Below are 20,123 nucleotides of genomic sequence, written 5' to 3' on the forward strand. Positions count from 1 at the left end.
TCATGTCACAAAAGTAAATTTAGGGATTTCTGCTTCTAACAATAATTTAGAGGTCTGTATCAGCTGAAAACTGTCCTGTGCAAAGCAGCACCTAGAAGTATATATACATTTTAACAATAAAAATGTAAAAGGTACTGATGAGCTCCCAATAAAGTAAGGGAAATATCTGGGGACCAAAGAGAGGAAATCAAAAACAGAACAAGGCCGGGCGCTGTGGCTCACGCCTGTAATCCTAGCTCTTGGGAGGCCGAGGCGGGCGGATTGCTCAAGGTCAGGAGTTCAAAACCAGCCTGAGCAAGAGCGAGACCCCCGTCTCTACTATAAATAGAAAGAAATTAATTGGCCAACTGATATATATATATAAAAAAAAAAATTAGCTGGGCATGGTGGCGCATGCCTGTAGTCCCAGCTACTCGGGAGGCTGAGGCAGGAGGATCACTCGAGCCCAGGAGTTTGAGGTTGCTGTGAGCTAGGCTGACGCCACGGCACTCACTCTAGCCTGGACAACAAAGTGAGACTCTGTCTCAAAAAAAAAAAAAAAAAACAGAACAGTAAGTCCATGAGTGGATGCTAGGGTGGATGCTAGGGCTACTCTGGAGGGGGCAAAGAGGTGTAGGGTTATAAGTTCTATCACCACCACACGTTGATGGCCATGTGGGACCAAAGCTTAGGCTCAGGGTAGGGAGTTAGAAGTGAGAACTTCACTAAAACCAGGGCTCTCAAAGGGTTATATATTGGATTTCACTAGGTATAATTCGACTCTCTGCCCTAGCACAAGAAAATAGGAAGCAATCATGTTTCTTTTTGACTGAACTCTATGAGATCTCTAAGAGTTTGTGACTTTGGCCCTGCCCTTACACATATTTGGAATTTAAATATATACCATCTGCCATAGTAAAAAATGAACTCACAATCAAAGATATTTAAACATACAAGGAAACAGGCCATCATAAATGAGAATCAGCAGAGACCAAAAAGGATTAGATGCCCCTCCACAACTCATTCATGTATTTAAAATATTAGCTAAAAACTAGACAATAAGTATGTTAAAATGATTTAAGATCTAAAAGAAGTAACTGGAAATATGAGAAAAAAATAAGAAGAAGACATCAGAAAGTCTAGGTAGATTTTTAAAAAAATAACCAAATATAACTTCTAGAATTTTTTTTAAAAAGTTAGAATTTTAAAAAGCTCAGAAATGGATTGAATGGCAAATTAGGCAAAGCTAAAGAGAATATTAATGAACTGGAAGACAGATATAAGAAAATAAGTCAAAATGTACTCCTTCTATGTTCAGTAAAAGTACTCTAAAATCCTTTCATTCTTCAGGAGGATAATAGAAATTAATTAATTTTGCTTTGTTCAAGAATGTTTGTTGGACAGGTGCGGTGGCTTATGCCTGTAATCCTAGCATTTTGGGAGCCTCAGACGCTTAAAGTCAGGAGTTCAAAATCAGCCTAGGTAATAGCATGATCCCATCTCTACAAAAAAATTTAAAAATTAGTGGAGTATTTTGGTATGCACCTGGAGTCCCAGCTACCTGGGAGGCTGAGACAGGAGGATCTCTTGAGCCCAGGAGTTCAAGGCTGTAGTGAGCTATGGTGATGCCACTGCACTCTAGCCTGGGTGACAGAGTGAGACTTTGTCTCAAAAAAAAAAAAAAGAATGTCTGTTGTAATTTTAAGGACAACCACCAAAACCCAAAAGGAAATAGACATCCAAATAAGAGAAATAGAGGGAATTAAAAAAAACTTGATCTCAATAGAAAGCAATGAAGGAGGAAAGAAAATCACAAAGCAAAATAAGCAAAATGTAATGTTATAAAAATAAATCCAAATATGCCAATAATAACCACAAATGTTAATGAAACACAGTTTCCAGTTAAGAGACAAAGATAATCAGATAGCAATACTTTTAAAAACCCAGCTACCTGTCACTTATAAGAGCTATACATAAAACATAACAAAATAGAAATGTGGAAAGTAAAAAAAGTAAAAGGAGAGTATGAGAAGAACATACCAAGGAAGTGCTAGCATAGAGATAATAATATTAGTCAAAAATAGACTTAGGCAAAAGGGGATAATTAAATTATGATAAAAGAAACACTTTAACAGGAAGATATCTCAGAACTATCTAGTAACATAGTTTCAAAAATATGTACCAAAGATTGGCAGAATTATAAGAAATTGACAAATCCATAATCATGGAGAGAGATTTTAATATAACTGATAAGTCCATCCTGTCATGACTGATCATTCAAATGCCAAAAAAAAAGAAACCTGCTAAAGGATAAAAGGATACAGAAACTTAAACTACATAATTTAAAGTTTGATGTTTTGAAATATATAAAGCACTGCCCAGATGGTTTGATACCATGTTCTACCAAACACTCAAGGAACACATAATCCCCATCTTATATAAACTCCTTCTGAGAATAGAGTGTGCAGGAATGCAGTAAATTCTTTTTATATGTCTAGTGAATGTGATACCAAAAAGAGACAAGGACAGTATAAGAAAGGAAAATTGCAGCCAGTCTTATTTAAGAACATAGATGCAAAAGCTCTTAATATTCGCCAAACTCATTTTTTTCAAACTCATTAATAATACATAAAATACATTATGTTTATTTCATTACTGCAAAATTGATTAAATGTTAGAATTACATTAACAGTTTAAAGGAAAAGAATCATATGATCATGTCAACAAATGAGAAGAAGCACATGGTAAAATTCAACACTTATTAATGATCAAACTAGAGAGCAAACAGGAACTTACTTAAACTGATAAATATAAACATAAAACCTATAGAAACAGATATATATGTAATTAAAAATCCTTGGAAACATATTCTTTAATAACCACTTCAGTTTGGCGCTCACTGGCCCGGAAACCTTGCCCACAGCCGGCACTCATAGTTTGTGCTGTGCATTGACGACGAATCCGTTTTGCTCTTGTGTGATGAGGAAAGCTTTAAAGCACTGAAAGCTTGTTTTATTTTACAGGCAGCTTTACTTGTAATGTAAATCAGAATAAGTAACATATACATATATGTTTTCATTACATTATTTTTAAATGTTCACAATTTTATTTTGATAAATGAAAAATTAGAAAAGTCATATCACAGCTGTTGGCTAAAGTCGACGCTTGGCTGTGCGCGTTGATCTGTGGCTATCAACTATAGTCGAGGCTCGTATCGAAGTGGATTTCAAAACAGGAATAACACTGGATACCTGTAAACACTGGTTCTATTTGTCAAAGTATGTATTGGAGGTCCTAGCCAGTAAAGTAGGATATGAGGACACAAGAAGAAAAAAACGCAAGGAATAGGATAGAAAGAAAGAAACAAAGTTATTATCAATCATCATGAATTGATCACCTATATACAGAAAACCTAAGGGACTCAAAAGAATTAATAAAAGAACTGAGCAAGTTTTGTTGGATTTTAAATCAACATACAAGAATCTATTGCTTTTTTTAACATTTGCATGTTAAGTTAAAATTTTTTTGAAATTTTTCATTTACAGTAGCAACAGCATCAATTTAACATAAAATGCATAAGGCACAGCTAATCACAACACTATTGAAAAACATAAAAAAGATCTACACAGAGAAAGATAAATCATGTTCTTGAATGAATAGGAAGACTAAATTTTACGAAGATGTCAATCATCCCAAATTAGTCTATATATTCAATATGGAAAAAAAAAAATCCCAGCCTGGTTTTTCAAGGAAGTTAATTAACAGACTGATACTAAAATTTGTATAGAGCAGCCAAGAGTAATTCGAAGAAGTAGAAGTAAGGAAATTTGCCCCATGAGTTATAATTATTTATTGTAAAGTTGTTATAATTAAGAAAATGTGGTATTGATGAATGGATAGGTAGATGTCCAGAAATAGAAATTAAAATTAGGAAATCCTAATATATGAAAGAGGTGTTGCAAATCAGAAGAGTAACAATTGACTCCTCAATAAATGGTGCTGGAACAACTATTTATGCTCAAAGAAAAAAATATAATTAGATTCCTTTCTTATAGGGACAGAAGTAAATTCCAGATGGGTTAAAGATAAATACCAAGAAACAAACCATATTGATTTAAGGAGAAAATATAGGAGAATGCTTTTATGAACCTAGAGTATGGAAAGATTTTTCAATAACAAAAAACATAAACTATAAAGTAAAAAATTAGAAAAAAATCAACTATTTTAAGATTATAATTTAAAATTGAGAAGCCAACAAAAAACATAGTTTGCAGAAAAAAATAAAAAATTTCTGCAAATTAATAAGAAGAAAGTTAGCATCTCAGTAGAAAAGGGCAAAGTATATAAATGGCCCAATCACAAGAGAGGAAGTGACATGTAAATATATGTAAAATGAATGCTCAGCCTCACAAGAAATTAAGGAAATAAAAATTAAAACAAACAAAAACATGAGATACCATCTTACACCCCATCAGATTAGCAAAAAACCAATGTCTATCAAGACTGTTAGCAAGAATGTGGAGCAACAGAAACACTCGTGCTGCTGGTGAGAGTGTGAATTGTTACAATCTTGGCGGTAGGCAGAATAATAGTCCCCCAGAACCTGTGAACATATTATGTCATATTGCATTTCAAATAGGATAAGGTTGCTATACAAGATAGTGAGATAATCCTGCATTACTCTGGTGGGCCCAGTGTAATCATAAGAGTCTTTAAAAGTGGAAGAGAGGCAGAAGAGAGAATCAGAGGGAGGGAGGTGACAACAGAAAAAGGATCAGAAAGATGCCATGTTTCTGGCTGTGAAGATGAAGGAAGAAGCCACCAACCAGGAAATGTTTAAGTGTCCTCTAAAAGCTGGAAAAGGAAACAGATTCTCTCCTAGAGGCTTCAGGAAGGAACCCAGCCCTGCCAACAACTTGATTTTAACTTAGTGATACTCTTATCAGACTTCTGAACTGCAGAAATATAAAATAATAAATATGTGTAACTTCAGGCCACTAATAACAATTGCAATAATTTCTTATGGCAGCTATAAGAAAACTAAAACAACCACTTCACAAAGAAATTTTGGAACATCTAGAAATTCATCTCCCAGGAACATATCCACTGCTTTGCTACTTAATTGTGTGGTCCAGAGACCATCAGCATCACCTGAGAGCTTGTTAGAAATTCATATTCTCAAGTCCTGCCTCCAACCAGGTGAATCAGCATCTATGTTTTAACAAGATGGCCAGGTGATTTCTAAGCACATGAAACTCAGAAACACTGTCCTAGGGAATATCTATCACTTACGCATAAAGAGGTATAGCACCAACTTTAGCACTATTGGTAAAAGCAAATAATAATATCAATAATATAATGTCTTTCAACCATGGAGTATATGAATAAATTGTTGCGTATTTATACATTGGAATACCATACAGCTGTGAGAATAAATGAAGGGGAGCTTCTTAGAGATAAAACTTCAGCATGACATTGAATGAGAGGCTGGGTGTGGTGACTCACACCTGTAATCCTAGCACTCTGGGAGGCCGAGGCGGAGGCAGGAGGATCGCTGGAGGCCAGGAGTGGAGACCAGCCTGAGCAAGAGTGAGACTCCGTCTCTACTAAAAATGGAAAGAAATTAACTGGCCAACTAAAAATATATAGAAAAAATTAGCTGGGCATGGTGGCGCATGCCTGTAGTCCCAGCTACTCTGGAGGCTGAGGCGGGAGGATAGCTTGAGCCCAGGAGTTTGAGGTTGCTGTGAGCTAGGCTGATGCCACAGCACTCTAGCCCGGGCAACAGAGACTCTGTCTCAAAAACAAAAAAAAATTGAATGAGAAAAAAATACGTTGCAAAGGATATGTACAGTATGATACTATTTATATAAAATTTTAAAGCAGGGAAAACAACACTATAAGATGTTTATTGATACACATGTAATTAAAGTGTAGAAACACCTATGAAGACAATAAGTACTACCTTCGGGGTGATGGTTGCCTCTGGGGAGAAAAGGAAATGAATGGGAAGGGAAGTTACTACGGCACAAGGTTAAGTTTTGTGTTTTTTTTTTTTTTTTTTTTTTGGCATATTATGGGGGTACAGATTTTAAGGTTTCAATAAATGCCCATTTCCCCCCCTCCCCCCAAAAGTCTGAGTCTCCATCATGACCATCCCCCAGATGGTGCACATCTCACTCATTATGTATGTATATACCCGCCCCCCTCCCCCCTCCCCCCTCCCCAATGCCCTATTACTGTAGCACCTGTGTGTCCACTTAGATGCTACTCAGTTAATACCAGTTTGCTGGAGAATATATCTGGTGCTTGTTTTTCCAAGAATGGATTAATAAAATGTGGTATATGTATACCATGGAGTACTATTTTCAAGGTTAAGTTTTGACAAAGCTGGTTGGCAAGCACACAAATATTCCTTATGTTATTGCCTACATTTGTCAAATGGCTTGAAATATTTCATAATTAAAAAGACTGTATTAGTTACGAGTGAAATTTATAAGATTTCTACACCCTGGTGTGTTCATCAGTTTCTAATTCAAAAAAAGTTCTTCCGCATTTATTTTTGTATTATTTGATTGAAATTGAAGTCAGCTGAAAATGACTAATCTGGTATTTTCTCCTTCAAGACTCCTAGGGACTCTGGTGAGTGTTGTGCCAAAAAGCCTTACAGCAGTTTCCTGTCTTAGAGTGCAACGACTGTCCCATTTAATGTCACCTTTTTCAGCAGTTCATCAGTATACCCACATGACTAAGTTCTATGGTCTAACATGTTCTGTACAAAAATTCCTGATCCTTTAAATAGAAGCTCTTAGTAAATATAAGCAGAAAACAAACAATATGAATTGTTGAAAGTTAAATTGTTGAAAATAAATACTGATGAACATAACTTTTTTGAAAGAAAATCTGAAGTATTCTCACCATCTTGTACTGTGTGGGCATGTGACTAAAACCTATTTGAGACTAATTGCAGGAACCACATGTAGAAAAAGCAATTCTCATTGTTTATTGTCACCCAAATATGTTCAATTTTATTCAAAATCACCCTCTCATTAAATTTAGATATTGATATTCTGAAAGTCCTGGCCTTCATTCCTTAAGAGTCATTTCTAAATGTCTTTTTTATTTAGACATGTTGCCACTACACATATGTATAACTCCTCCTTATTCAATTCTTTCTGTGTATGTCTTCTATATACAAAGCCAGATTTAAAGTAAAAGTAAAGAGAGTCAAAGAAATCCTTGTTCAAGAAATCCCTAAAAACCAATTCCCCTGAGACATTTAAGTACTTGAGAGGATTTTGAGGGGAAAAAAATCCATACCATAAAGTGATAAGCAGATGTTGCCCATATGTTGTTTGCAGATAAATTCCTATAGCTAATGTAATATTTTTTCTTGAGGTTTTGCCATTTTAAAATCCAGTTGTCTATACGTGTCTTTGAAGCAAATCACGTGTGACAAACAAGCTAAGCCTAAACTTCCCTAGAAATAGTGTAGAAATTGGGGATTTAAATTTGCATTGTAAACTTTTAAAACTATTGATAAAAATGAGGCATATTTTCTGTAAGTTCGTGGTCTAAATTATGCTTCCACATCTCTCAGGAATGTGAATATATTCCTGTGCACTTTTTTTTTTTTTGGTTCAGTTTCATTTAGGTTCATGCTTATGGCACTGCTTAATTTTTATTTAATCATCCAAATGTTGTTTCTCATCAGGAATTCTTTATCGGAACTGTTTCCTTTTAAGGGTGCAGTCTGGTTACTGTCAAAGTCCCTCTATCCCCATGGTGTGTTACTCAGGAAAATTTTTCATTAAATAATGATGCTGATCATATCATAAAATATTTTCTTTTATGAAATCAGTTTATATTATGCTTTAGTGATATTTTTAGCAGAAGGCTTGGCCATCAGTCTGTGCTATTTAATGTGTAAGTGCCAGGGTTGTTGCATTGACAATAGAAATGTTATTTCTATTGCTCACAGACTGATAAAGTCATCATTCCTTTTATTGTTCCTTCAACAGGTAATGTCATGTTGTTGAGGGTGCTACCTGCTGTGTATGAAAAGCAGCCTCAGCCAATTAACAGACACCTGACAGAACTCCTGGCCTTGATGTCTCAGCTGGGCCAAGCAGAACAGTACCATCTACTACGGCTTTTGCATGTAGCAGCAAAGAGAAAACAAGTGGAGGTAAAAAGTACATTATATATGTAAATTCTGCCTTAGGGGGAAGCAGGTGCCATGAAGTCCCACAAAGGGAGCAGCATCAGGGCCAGACCCGGAGGAATGCATAGTTTTGTGCAGGTGACACAGGTTGGGAGCCCTGGACACTGGAAAACACGCTTCACAGGAGGCTTCAGGAGATGAGACCAGGAAGACAGGTCAATGCCTGAGCCTCACCCCCAGAGATTTTGGTTCAGTAGACCTGGGGTGAGGACCTTAATTCTATCTTTTTTACAAGTGCCCAAGTGGTGCTGCTGCTGCTCCTCCAGGGACCACACATTGAACAGCAAGGCCAGAGCTCGGGCAGAGGCCTGGGCACCTCTGTGTTCCCAGTATGCTTCTTTGTTGTTTCCTGGAAACAATATATTGTCATTATTTTTGCATGTGCGTCTCGTTCAGTGCACTGTAAATTCCTTGAGGTGCACAAGCCTCATGTCTACATATTCATACATACTCCTTAGCATAGTGCTGGGCACATAGTAGGAATTCAATAAAAAGATTCAAAGAGGTCTTATCAGACCCCTGGATATAGCCCTTCTGCGGCTGCCCAGAGACTCAGGAGAGGGCTGATGAAGCCATTTAAAACCGACCTCTGGCCCGGCGTGGTGGCTCATGCCTGTAATCCTAGCATTCTGGGAGGCCGAGGAGGGTGGATCATTTGAGCTCAGGAGTTCGAGACCAGTCTGATCAAGAGCGAGACCCCATCTCTACTAAAAATAGAGAAAGAAATTAGCTGGACAACTAAAAATACATAGAAAAAAATGAGCCGGGCATCGTGGTGCATGCCTGTAGTCCCAGTTGAGGCAGGAGGATCACTTGAGCCCAGGAGTTTGAGGTTGCTGGGAGCTAGGCTGACACCACAGCACTCTAGCCGGGGCAACAGCAACAGAGTGAGATTCTGTCTTAAAAAAAAAAAAAAAAAACACAGGCCTCTGATTACTACCTGGCCTCAAAGGGCCCCTCTAGCCCCAGCACCTTGAACAACTACAGTCCCGGGACTCACTGATGGGCACTCTCTCCCAGGCACACAGGCTATATTCTCCACCTGGAATGTTCATCCCTCACCACTGCCACCCTCTCTTGGCTGACTATTCCAGTCCTTTAGACAACAGCCTAGATGGCACTCTGTTGCCAGAAATCCTCTCAGCCTCCTTCTTTCCCCTAGTCCCCACCATGGCAAATTTCACATTGTGATGAATTTGTCTGTTCTGGTCTCTCTTTCAGGACCACCTTGAGGGAATACAAATGCTTAAGACATGAGAACTGTTTTGTCCACCACCGTGTCCCCACTGCCCAGCATAGTAGCTGGCACACAAATCCCTTCATGAGTATTTCTTTACACAGATGAGTTAGTATTAGTACTATTTGCAAAGATCTTGGTCATTCACAAAGGACTTTTTTTTTTTACATCTAATAGCTCTTTTGTCATACCAATAACTCTATGATATGTCAGTTATTCTTCATTTTACATCAGCCAAAATGGTTGCCCTCAGAGGTTGACCACAGTCACACAGGTAGTAAAGGGTAAGACAGCTCCACGACTTTGAAACCAGGCCCTCTGACTCCCAACTGCCTCCTCTCTTGGCCTGGAGAAGTCACGGAGCAGCTTCCACTTGAGAAGGGTACAGGGGACTAGTTCTCCCAGTGCTGGCTCCAGTGGGTTTGGGGGTAGAGTGGGCAAAAGGCACTAATGGTGACTGAGCTCATACCATGTGCCAGGCACTGTGTAGGTGTTGTATACAGACATTATCTCACTTAATCCTCACAACAGCCTTTTGTTTTATAAATGGAGAAGCCAGAGTTTGGAGAGGTTGAGAACAGTGCTAGTACTGAGTGACGCAGTAAGGTGGCTTGTCACACCTGCCTCGTCTATCTCCCCTCCAATCTTCATGTGGGCAATGGCCATGTCTCCCACTGGCTGTTATGGCCAGTCCACCCTCCCTAAAACTGTCCTCTAGAGACATTCTGGGCCTGACACCAGGTAGGTCACATTCCAAAAGCCAGACAGGCAAGAACAAGCTGCAACACAAATCCAGTCTAATTCCAGCAGTAAAATCTTTGACCTCAACTCAGTAAAGAATGGAGGCTATACAGCTGTGGTTTGTGGAGCAAAAGGGAGTTCCAGAGGATATATCAGAAGGAGAGGGAGAGAGGACAGTCAGAGGGTGAGCTAGACAAGAGAAGCAGGAGAATGAATAGAATGAGGAGGGGAGGGTGAACACAGAGTCTCACAGCTACTGTGGATGCTGAGTGTGGATCTCAGAATGAAGAGGCTAGGGTTTAGGAAGCAACTATAGTGATGTGAACAGACTCCACCATGCCAGGATCATAACCGGCAGGAAGAAGCTGAAACAGGGGAACCACCGCCACAGGCAGTGAGATACGAAAATGCCTGATTCACCTCCTCCCTCGCCCCTTCCTAAAGTAGGCAGTGGGCAAGGAGAGCAGGAAGAACTATGGAGAAAGGGTTTATTGAGAGAGGAGAGTGAAATAAGTGGCAACAACCAGAAATGCAGAATGCAGCTTTCCATTTAAGTGTAGTTAATTTCATTGAGGATGAAATAAGGAGCTGAATAAGGAGGTTTTTGACCCTGTGAAATTTGAATTGAAGTGGAAATTTTATTCTGCACAAAAGCTGTTACACAGATGCTGTGTAACTCAAAAGTGAACTGAGTGAGTTCCCCAGCGAGGGCAGCATACAAGAATGTTCCATATTTTCTTGAAAGCCCTTCTCACTACCCACCCTCTGTAACCAGTGATAGCAAGGCTCTTCAGAGATGGACGGTCAACAGTTAACCCTTGAAAGAAATATTTCTCTACATGAAGCTGACTAGTCCATGAGGTTGCAAAGGTTGTGTAGCTTTAACATCCACGTATCTGTGAGCTCCAGGATATGGCTAGGTGACCATGTGAATCCCCTTCCTGTGTCGTTGCCCTCTGGGCATCCCACTTTTCAGAAAACTATGTTTCCCAAATAGAGGGAGGCAGTACCAGATTAGTGATTTGGAGTTGGTACCTCCAGAGAATCCTCAGGATCCTCAGGATTTTTATAGGAAAAGGCTGGGTGGTCAATTTTCCAAGTGGCCTTTATGAGAATCAATTCTGTATTCTTGGCTGCCATAACCATGCTGTAATCCGGCCAACTAAAAGAACAGAATTTAGTAACAGCGATGAGCACATCTGTTATTATCCCCGGGATGTGGACTTCTAGCCCCAAGCACACAGCAATGAGTGACAGAAGGTGGCAAGGGCAGCCCTCCGCTGATGGATGCTCAGACCCAAAGGGACTGCTTTTGTGATCTGGTCCCTAGAGGAAAGAGTCATTTTCTAGGATGTTTTTCTCATCAGTATAGTGCATTCCTATTCACATACCTAATCCTACAGCACCTAACACAGCATCACCAGGCTGACAACACTCAGAGGTCACTTTTGGTATTTACTTAAAAGAAGACATCATTTACAGAACATTAAGAAGATGGCATGCTAGAGTATATAGACTGTTTTGGAGCAGTCTTTGGAGCAGAACCGTGGGTTTTGGAACACATGATATTTCTCAGTATGATGGGAATAAGTAGTAAATGAGAGCAGCATTTTGTAGATTTCTAGAGATTAATAGATTCTTAATGCTAACTAAACTAACTAAAAGAGAAAATTGGGCCTGAGGACTAGTAGAAGAGAAAGTGTGAGTGTGTGTGTATATTCACTCTATCTTTTATTCCATACATAAGAATTTAAATGTCATTTACTACCATTAATTTGTGGCACTGTTTTTAGATGGCCAGGGGAGATGTATCCATAAAACTTCAAGGACAAAATGCTAAACCTGTGAACAGTCTGTCATAGGAGCACAGAAGAGAAAGTGACTAATTCTGCTCAGGAAAGACCAGAGAAGTCAAGGCTGGGGCCCTGCCCTGGGCTACTTGCTTTAGAGGATTCTGTCCTGACTTTCTCTACTTGTGCCCTGATTCCCAGTCACTCCTTGGCTGCTAACTAAGTTTGGGTACCTAGAACTTTGGAATTCCTTTCCTAGGTACCTCAGTTTGCTTCCTGGCTTGTAAAGGCTGGTTCCTGGGTCTGTTCTCCTGAGAGTAAGCTGTGCCAACAGCTGACCCCATATTCCTGAGGGTGGCCTAGAGGAGCATGCATATGTGGGCTGGGTGTTCACATGCAGGGCAAAGCCAAGAGTAGGAAAAGAAGAGAAGGGGTGGGGCAAGGAATGAGTGGTGGAGAGCATCTTTCTCTATTCCCTCTACCCCTCTACCAAGCCAAAATTTCTAAATTCAAGTCAAGCATCCCAGGTTGTTATCAAGTACATTTGTCAGGTAGGAGGATAGCCATTTTACATGGCTGCTGAATATTTGGGTGTATAGTGTGGGGCCTCTGCTTTTACTCTAGCTCCAGGTCCTGCATGTATTGGGATGAGCTGGAGACAAGGCTTCCCAGAAGCAGAGATACCTGAGATCAGATTTGAAAGTATGAGATTTCTGTCCATGTGCCAGCCACTGTGGATGGTCAGTGTCATGTAGCTGGGTCATGGAGGAGAAAACTGCACATAGGCCCATCACTGAAGACCCTGGAATGCCATGGCATTGGGAACGCCATGGGCCATGAGAAATCTTTGAAAGTCTTGAAGAGAAACTTGAGATGAGCAGATTGGACTGTGGGAATGATGACTCTGGTGTCAGCAAGGAAGCTAAACAGAAGGGAGAGAGACTTGAGGAGTCTCAAGTGGAGGAGTCTCAGGTCTCAAGGAGTGTCTGGCGTGGAGGCCAGTTCAGCAGCTCTTCCAGCAGTCCATGGGATGGGATTGCAGCTTCTCTCTGCAAACCATCTAGGTCGTCTTAGTGGCTACTCTGCTCTCAGCAAAGACAAGGCTTTCCCTGAGACATGAAGCTAGATCCCAATGAGGCAGCACTGAAGACATCAGCCTAAGGAAATGCCCTGTGTTTAGAAAATAAAACTCCTTCTAATCCAAGAATAATCTATCAGGCCAGGTGTAGTGGCTCATGCCTGTAATCCTAGCACTCTGGGAGGCCGAGGTGGGCGGATTGCTCAAGGTTAGAAGTTCAAAACCAGCCTGAGCAAAAGCGAGACCCCCATCTCTACTACAAATAGAAAGAAATTAATTGGCTAACTAATATATATAGAAAAAATTAGCCGGGCATGGTGGTGCATGCCTGTACTCCCAGCTACTCGGGAGGCTAAGGCAGCAGGATTGCTTGAGCCCAGGAGTTTTAGGTGCTGTGAGCTAGGCTGACGCCATGGCACTCACTCTAGCCTGGGCAACAAAGCGAGACTCTGTCTCAAAAAAAAAAAACAAAAACAAAAACACAAGAATAATCTATCTAAGGCCCAAAACACCACTTTTCTTTCATGTATGTGATAAAATGTAAGAAATATCTATCTTTTCTATCACCATCATGACAAACTCTGGGCTATTAGGAAATCAGAGTAAAGTAATCAACTTGTGTTTAATTTATAAAATGGTTATTACTTACTTTACATTATTCAGGGCTTCTCTTTCCTCCTTTTAGCCATTAAACTGTGCTCAGGTGTATATATTTGCCTTAAGCAAGTGAGCCTTCCTGCTTTCTTGATTTCTTGTTGCTCCCTCCCTCCCTCCCTCCCTCCCTTCCTTCCTCCTTTCATCCTTCACTCACACACTCTTCCTGTTTTCCTTTCCTTTCCTTTCCTTTCCTTTCCTTTCCTTTCCTTTCCTTTCCTTTCCTTTCCTTTCCTTTATGGGGTGACAGATAAAACACACGCTGTGTGGCTTGGAATGTATGGCTGGAATTTAAATTGAAAAATAAAATCAGCATGACTAGAAGCACATGTCGCAGAGACCTTGGTGTTCCAGGAATAGGACCTGAAGAGTAAGGGCTGGGAAATGGAATTTTTTAGAATGAGGAAGGAAATGTATAAGCATTTTCCATTCTAAAAAACTCAAGTTAAATATGTTGCCCTCACCCAGAGCAGCTGGCTGACACTTCTGCTGTATGTGCCAGGGACCTCTCACGGCTTCTCCTGGGGACATACAATCGCTCCCGAATGCACAGGCAGCATTTATAGAACTGGCCATTCGTATGTGCCATTTACCATAAACTAGCCCTGTGCTTTCCTCCAAAAGTACTAGATATGAATACAAAGTCTGAATATATATGTAGGGTAATTTTAGTTGTCTTGAAACTTTCCTATTTATATCCCTGTTAGTCATGTTGTATATGACACATGACAGTACATGTGTTTAGACATTACATACAACTAACTCTTCAACTACTATGGGGTAGGGGAGACATATTTTATTCAAATGACACCCTGTAAAGTCATTTAAAATCTCCTTTCTTTGACTTGTTCCTTAAATACTAATTAACTCGCCTCTGGCCAGGCTCTCTGCTAGGCATTGGGTTTACAATGGCCTACAAAATAGATATGTTGCTTGACCTTGTAGAGCTCTCGGTCCAGCCTGAAAAGCAGACATCTACACCAGCAAGATGAAGGAAGTAGGAGAAGGACCCTCTCAGAGCCACTTAGGGCCCAACAGGAGCTTCAGCAGAGGCACTAGACTGAGAGGAAAGAGGGGAAGAGTTGGCTTTTAAAGGAATGACTTTTAAAGGAAATAACAATTCATCTAAGGCCTCAAGAATAATTAGGAGTTACTCTAGCAAAATGGGGAAAACAAGAATTCCAGGCAGAGTGAATCACGTGAGTAAAATCCCAGGTGCAAGAGAAAGCTTAGCAGAGCAAGAAGATGTTTTAAGAATTCAGCATTGTTGAAGTGTGACATACGGTGGGGTCTGGATGGGGGGAGGGTGGAATGGGTGGGTGAGGGGGTTGAGTGCGGGAAGAGGGAGAGGAGTCAGGTCAGAGAAGGTGAGATAAGTTTCTGTCTCGACAGCAAGAGCAAGCGACTGAAAGGTTTTAAGAAGAGCAAGGACACCATTTTGGCCACAGGGGGAGAAAGGATTAGAAAGGCAAGACTGAAGGCGGGTAGACCCATTAGGAGCCTGTTGGAATAACCTAAATGCAGGATGGCTGGGTCAGTAATATCAGCTTCATGTCCCTCTAAGAGAGGCCTTCCCTGACCGCTACCCCTCCTCCACCAGCCTAAATTAGGGCCTTGAGACTGTCTCTCACAGATACCTGCATGTTTCCTACATGGTATTTATTAAAATTTATAATTGTGCATTTCTTTCTTTTTTTTTTTTTCATTTTACACATCTCTGATTATTTGCTTAAGGTAGTTTTTTTTTTTATTTTTTAATTTTTTTTTATTTTGGCATATTATGGGGGTACAGATTTTAAGGTTTCAATAAATGCCCATTTCCCCCCCAATTGTGCATTTCTGATGTAACTATTTCTTTTACTGAATGTCTCCCTTACTTGACAGTGGATTAGTCCATGATGGCAGGAATCCTGTCAGACTTAGCTACAGCAGCACCTTGCAAATAGGAAGGACTCCATCGATATTTTTGAATGAGTGAATGGATAGATGAATAAAAATGGAGGGGAGTGGACAAAACTGTGGGACACTTGGGTTATGGAATCACAGGACTTGGTGATTGTTTGTGTATGGCTTGTAAGGGACAAACAGTAGCGAAGGGTGATTTCCAGATTTCTGGCTTGAGTAGCCAGGTGGATAATGGTACTGTTTTATGGAGAAAGGAGACACTTGGGGCCAGAGGGAGTGGTGGGAGAAGCAGGTTTTTTGCAGGGGGAAGATTATGAGTTCAGCTTTGGGCAGATTGAGCTGGGCATTAGATTTTGCTTGAATACTGGAAGCTACACTTAAGTATTCCTTACCAAAAAAGTAACAAATAAAAAAAAGCAAACCCACAACAAACAAAAGAAGTGTAGCAGAAATATGGATGAGCAAATCGTTTTTACTTTTATTGTTCACTTCCCACAGCTTTCCCTTTATAATTCTTTTATTTTAGCAGACAAAACAATTCATTAAATTGTTTGTCAGTATGTGACAAACATAATGACCCCATGGCCAGGCACGGTGGCTCACGCCTGTAATCCTAGCACTCTGGGAGACCAAAGTGGGAGGATCCCTTGAGGTCAGGAGTTCAAGACCACCTTGAACAAGAGCCAGACTCTACTAAAAATAGAAAAACTAGCTGGGCGTGGTGGCAAGTGCCTGTAGTACTAGCTACTCTGGAGGCTGAGGCAGGAGGATCAATTGAGCCCAGGGGTTTGAGTTTGCTGTGAGCTAGGCTGGTGCCATAGCACGCTAGCCCAGATGGTAGGGCGAGATTTTGTCTCAAAAAAAGAAAAAAACAGTAATCTCATTCCACATTTTTAAATATGAACTGTTTCATCTTTGTATTCATAAAAGCATAAAGAATCAAGGAAAAATATTAAATAGGGGGAATATGGTATAAATCATTTTGCTTTAAAAATTTTATCTTATTAACATTTTGTGACCAAAATGGAAAATTGAAGAAAATGTGGGAGATCTTTCCTGCTCTCTTATTTTTATTATTAAACATTTCTAAACAGTATTTCTCCAACTTGAAGCTTTGAGTAAAATCAGTAAGAATCTCTTGCATACTTATATTTTCCTTTAAATTATAGCTTTCATGGTGGTTGGAGGAAATGTAGCATTCCTGATAAAGACATATACATCAAAAAAAAAAAAACTTGATTTATGAGTAACAGCATTAAAGCATTTTGTAAACTTCACTACTCCATAGCAGGGCATAGATTTTATTTTTTTTAATTAAAATCCCTGGAGACTTTATTGTAAGTTTTAGATTTCACATTTGGTAGATTTGCTTGAGTTCCAACAAGAGTACCAATCCCAGAATGTGTTGCATTCAGAAAATTGGAAAATTGAAGAAAAACATTTTGATCACAAAATGTTTGCTTTCAACATCGATTCTGATATAATTAACTTTTCTCTTTGTGTCTTCTTTCTTCCCTTCTCCTCTTCTCTCTCTTTGTAGGTAGTTCAGAAGTGTATTCCTTTCCTCATTGGGCATTTGAAGGATTCAAACCATAATGACATCATCCTAAACATCCTCATAGAGATAGCAGGTTATGAACCAGTGGCTTTGAACAGTTTTCTTCCAATGCTAAAAGAGATTGGTGAGAGATTCCCCTACCTCAATGGACAAATGGCAAGGATCTATGGAGCTGTTGGGCAGATGGATGAAGTAAGTTTGGCTTTTTTCTTTCCATTTCCCTGAATTCCAATCGTACTTAATCTATTGGAGCTCTATGAGCCCTGGGACTTCTGAGAGTTTTCATTTCCCTTCCAGTCCTGTTGCATGGACAATATTCTCTGGGTCAAGGTAGCAGGGTTATGTGGAAGGATTAGAAAATGAGGATTTTATTGCTGGAATGTTACCTGAGGAAGGAGGAGAGTTAAAGGGGAGAGAGCACTGTGATAGATTCAAGACCACTTTGTAACAACAGCAGCCAATAAAAAGAGCTTTATCTTTTTTCTGGTTGCAGTTTCTCTTAACTCAGGAGACCATCAGTAAGCACAGAATTAGGTTTCAGACATGACTGATTAATGAGAGCCAATGGCTATCCTGTCAATAAATGCCTGGGCTCCTCCATATGTTTTGAGCCCACTGGATGATGTTATTCGGGACATTGAAATAAACCTTCATGGATGTTTAAAAGTACTAGCCTAAATATTTGCATAATGAAATCTTTCAGTAGAGACGGCAGGGTGCCTTCAGAGTTCATGGGGATTAGGCAACTAAGAACATTTTTAGAAATTAAAGTTCTGAAGACATGTGTGTCTCTCCAATGATTTTATATTAGGATTTTGGATTTTTATCTTTTTAAAATAAAATCAAATATATAATTGATCAAGAGAAGATTTTCCCTTAATCCACTTACATGTAACAATTAGCTATTAGATAAATACTATAAAATTGTCCAACTTTGAAAAGTGACTTCACAATTCATCAAGTTCAACTCCTTGATTCTTTACAGGATAAAATTAAAAAACAGAAAGCTTATGTGACTTACCCAGACTCAGACTGGGTTAGTTAGTGACCAAGTTGGAATAAGATCTTTGGTACTCTTGGTATTCATTTTCAAATTTTGTCTTAAAATGGATGTTTGGTGCTGTTTTATTTTATTTTTGCTGAGAGTTGTGGAAAGTCCTGTGAGTCCTGGGTCTCTTCCTGGCAGAGGATCTTTCTCCTCTGCCTTCCCAGAAGAAGGCAGGAGAACGGAGCTCCCAAGCCTGCACATGTCCACATGAGGGTGGATCTAGAAAGAGGATTGATTTCTTTGGTGCAGACATGCTGCTCAGTATAATCCCTTTATGTTCACTGCTGTTAGGAATGTCTCACACCTGCTACGTCTGTCTCTGGCAACACTTTCCCCTACCTGTCACCTTTGCTGCCAGCAGGACCTGCTCACTTGGTATGCCCAAGTGTTATTAGACCAACTTCAGCTGGCAGCTGTTTAACTGAATCTGCTGACTTTGCAGATCTTTGCAAGGGCCAAAAAATTCAACCTCTGGGGTCTGAGGCCCTGGAATCTTTAAAAAGTGTACTCTTTCTGTACTTTATTGATTGTTCTGCTTGTCACAAATACATTTATGATTTATTAACATATAGTAATGCACCTTGAAGTTGACTAAACTTCCCATGGAAAACATAATATGTAAGAAGGACAAAAAAGTCTAAAACACTAGCCACATGCAATCTAACCACATGTAATTGTGTCACTCTAGGTTTGACTAAAGCTAGTTTGAAAGAATGGTCTGTTAGGCCACATTCGACATCCATGATACTCTCAGTGGGTGCAGGGAGAAGGAGAGGTGGGTCCAAATAGCCTGAGGAATAAATTATTTCAGAATTCAAATTTATTTATTTATTTATTTTTATTTTAGCATATTATGAGGGTATAAATGTTAAGGTTACATACATTGCCCTTGCCCCCCCCCTCAGGTCAGAGCTTCAAGTGTGTCCATCCCCCAGTTAGTGCACATTACACTCATTATGTATGTATATACCCATCCCCTCCCCCCCACCACCCACCCAACACCCGATAAATGTTATTCCTATATGTCCACTTAGGTGTTGATCAGTGAAACCAATGTGCTGGTGAGTACATGTGGTGCTTATTTTTCCATTCTTGGGATACTTCACTTAGTAGAATGGGTTCCAGCTCTATCCAGGAAAATACAAGAGGTGCTATATCACCATTGTTTCTTGTAGCTGAATAGTATTCCATGGTGCATTTTCCCCAAAAACAAACAAATTTTTCTGATGGTCTGATTCCCCCACACTTCACCCCCAGCAGAGAACAATTGTAGATCAAATAATTACCAAATATATCTGGGTATCAGGATTACATGGGGAGCTTTTAGATAATATGTCTTGGGCCCCATAGAATACCTAATAAATCTCCAGGAGAGGGAACCAGGAATCTGGATTTATGGGAACCTCTGCCAGAGTAATTCTGATGCAGCTATTTGTGGATCAGCATTTGGAAACTTCCAACAGAGAGTATTTAAAGTGTTTTCTCTCTTAGATTTAGAATCAGGCCATCCTGTCCTCTTCCATCAAGCCATTGCTAATCAGTTTAACAGTTTTCTAGATTACTGGTGTAGCAGTTTAGAGTTGGTTTGGCTGAGAGTAACAGACAAATCCAAAACAAGAGTGACTTAAACAAAGATGGACATCTATTTCTCTCATAGATAAAGAACTGTAGAAGAGAGTCGGTCTAAAGCACCATATTTCAGAGACCCATGCTCCATCTACCTTGCTGCTCTTCAATCCCTGAGCACACCAGGCAGTGCATGGCTTCCATTTCATGGTCCCAGATGGCACAGCTCCACCTATCTTGTCAGAATTTCAACCAGCAAGAAGGGAAAGGGGAGAAAAACTCTTGCAGACAGTCAAACACAGCCTTTATTTACCTCCCATTGGCTAAATAAAACAAAGCTTAA

At 39.8% G+C, this 20,123-nt stretch overlaps 1 protein-coding gene across 2 annotated transcripts in view; it reads left to right on the top strand.

Annotated features, from left to right (window-relative positions):
• The window catches only part of VEPH1 (ventricular zone expressed PH domain containing 1), a 216,420-nt gene that overhangs the window by 60,044 nt on the left and 136,253 nt on the right, over window positions 1-20,123 (top strand). For both annotated transcript variants that reach the window (XM_012739772.2, XM_012739770.3), the window contains exons 5-6: window positions 8,001-8,167; window positions 17,149-17,358. In XM_012739772.2, coding sequence (XP_012595226.1) covers window positions 8,001-8,167; window positions 17,149-17,358 — 377 coding nt within the window. The remainder of the gene's footprint in view (window positions 1-8,000; window positions 8,168-17,148; window positions 17,359-20,123) is intronic.

Source organism: Microcebus murinus, chromosome 1, assembly GCF_040939455.1.
Source record: "Microcebus murinus isolate Inina chromosome 1, M.murinus_Inina_mat1.0, whole genome shotgun sequence".
Lineage (NCBI taxonomy): Eukaryota > Metazoa > Chordata > Mammalia > Primates > Cheirogaleidae > Microcebus > Microcebus murinus.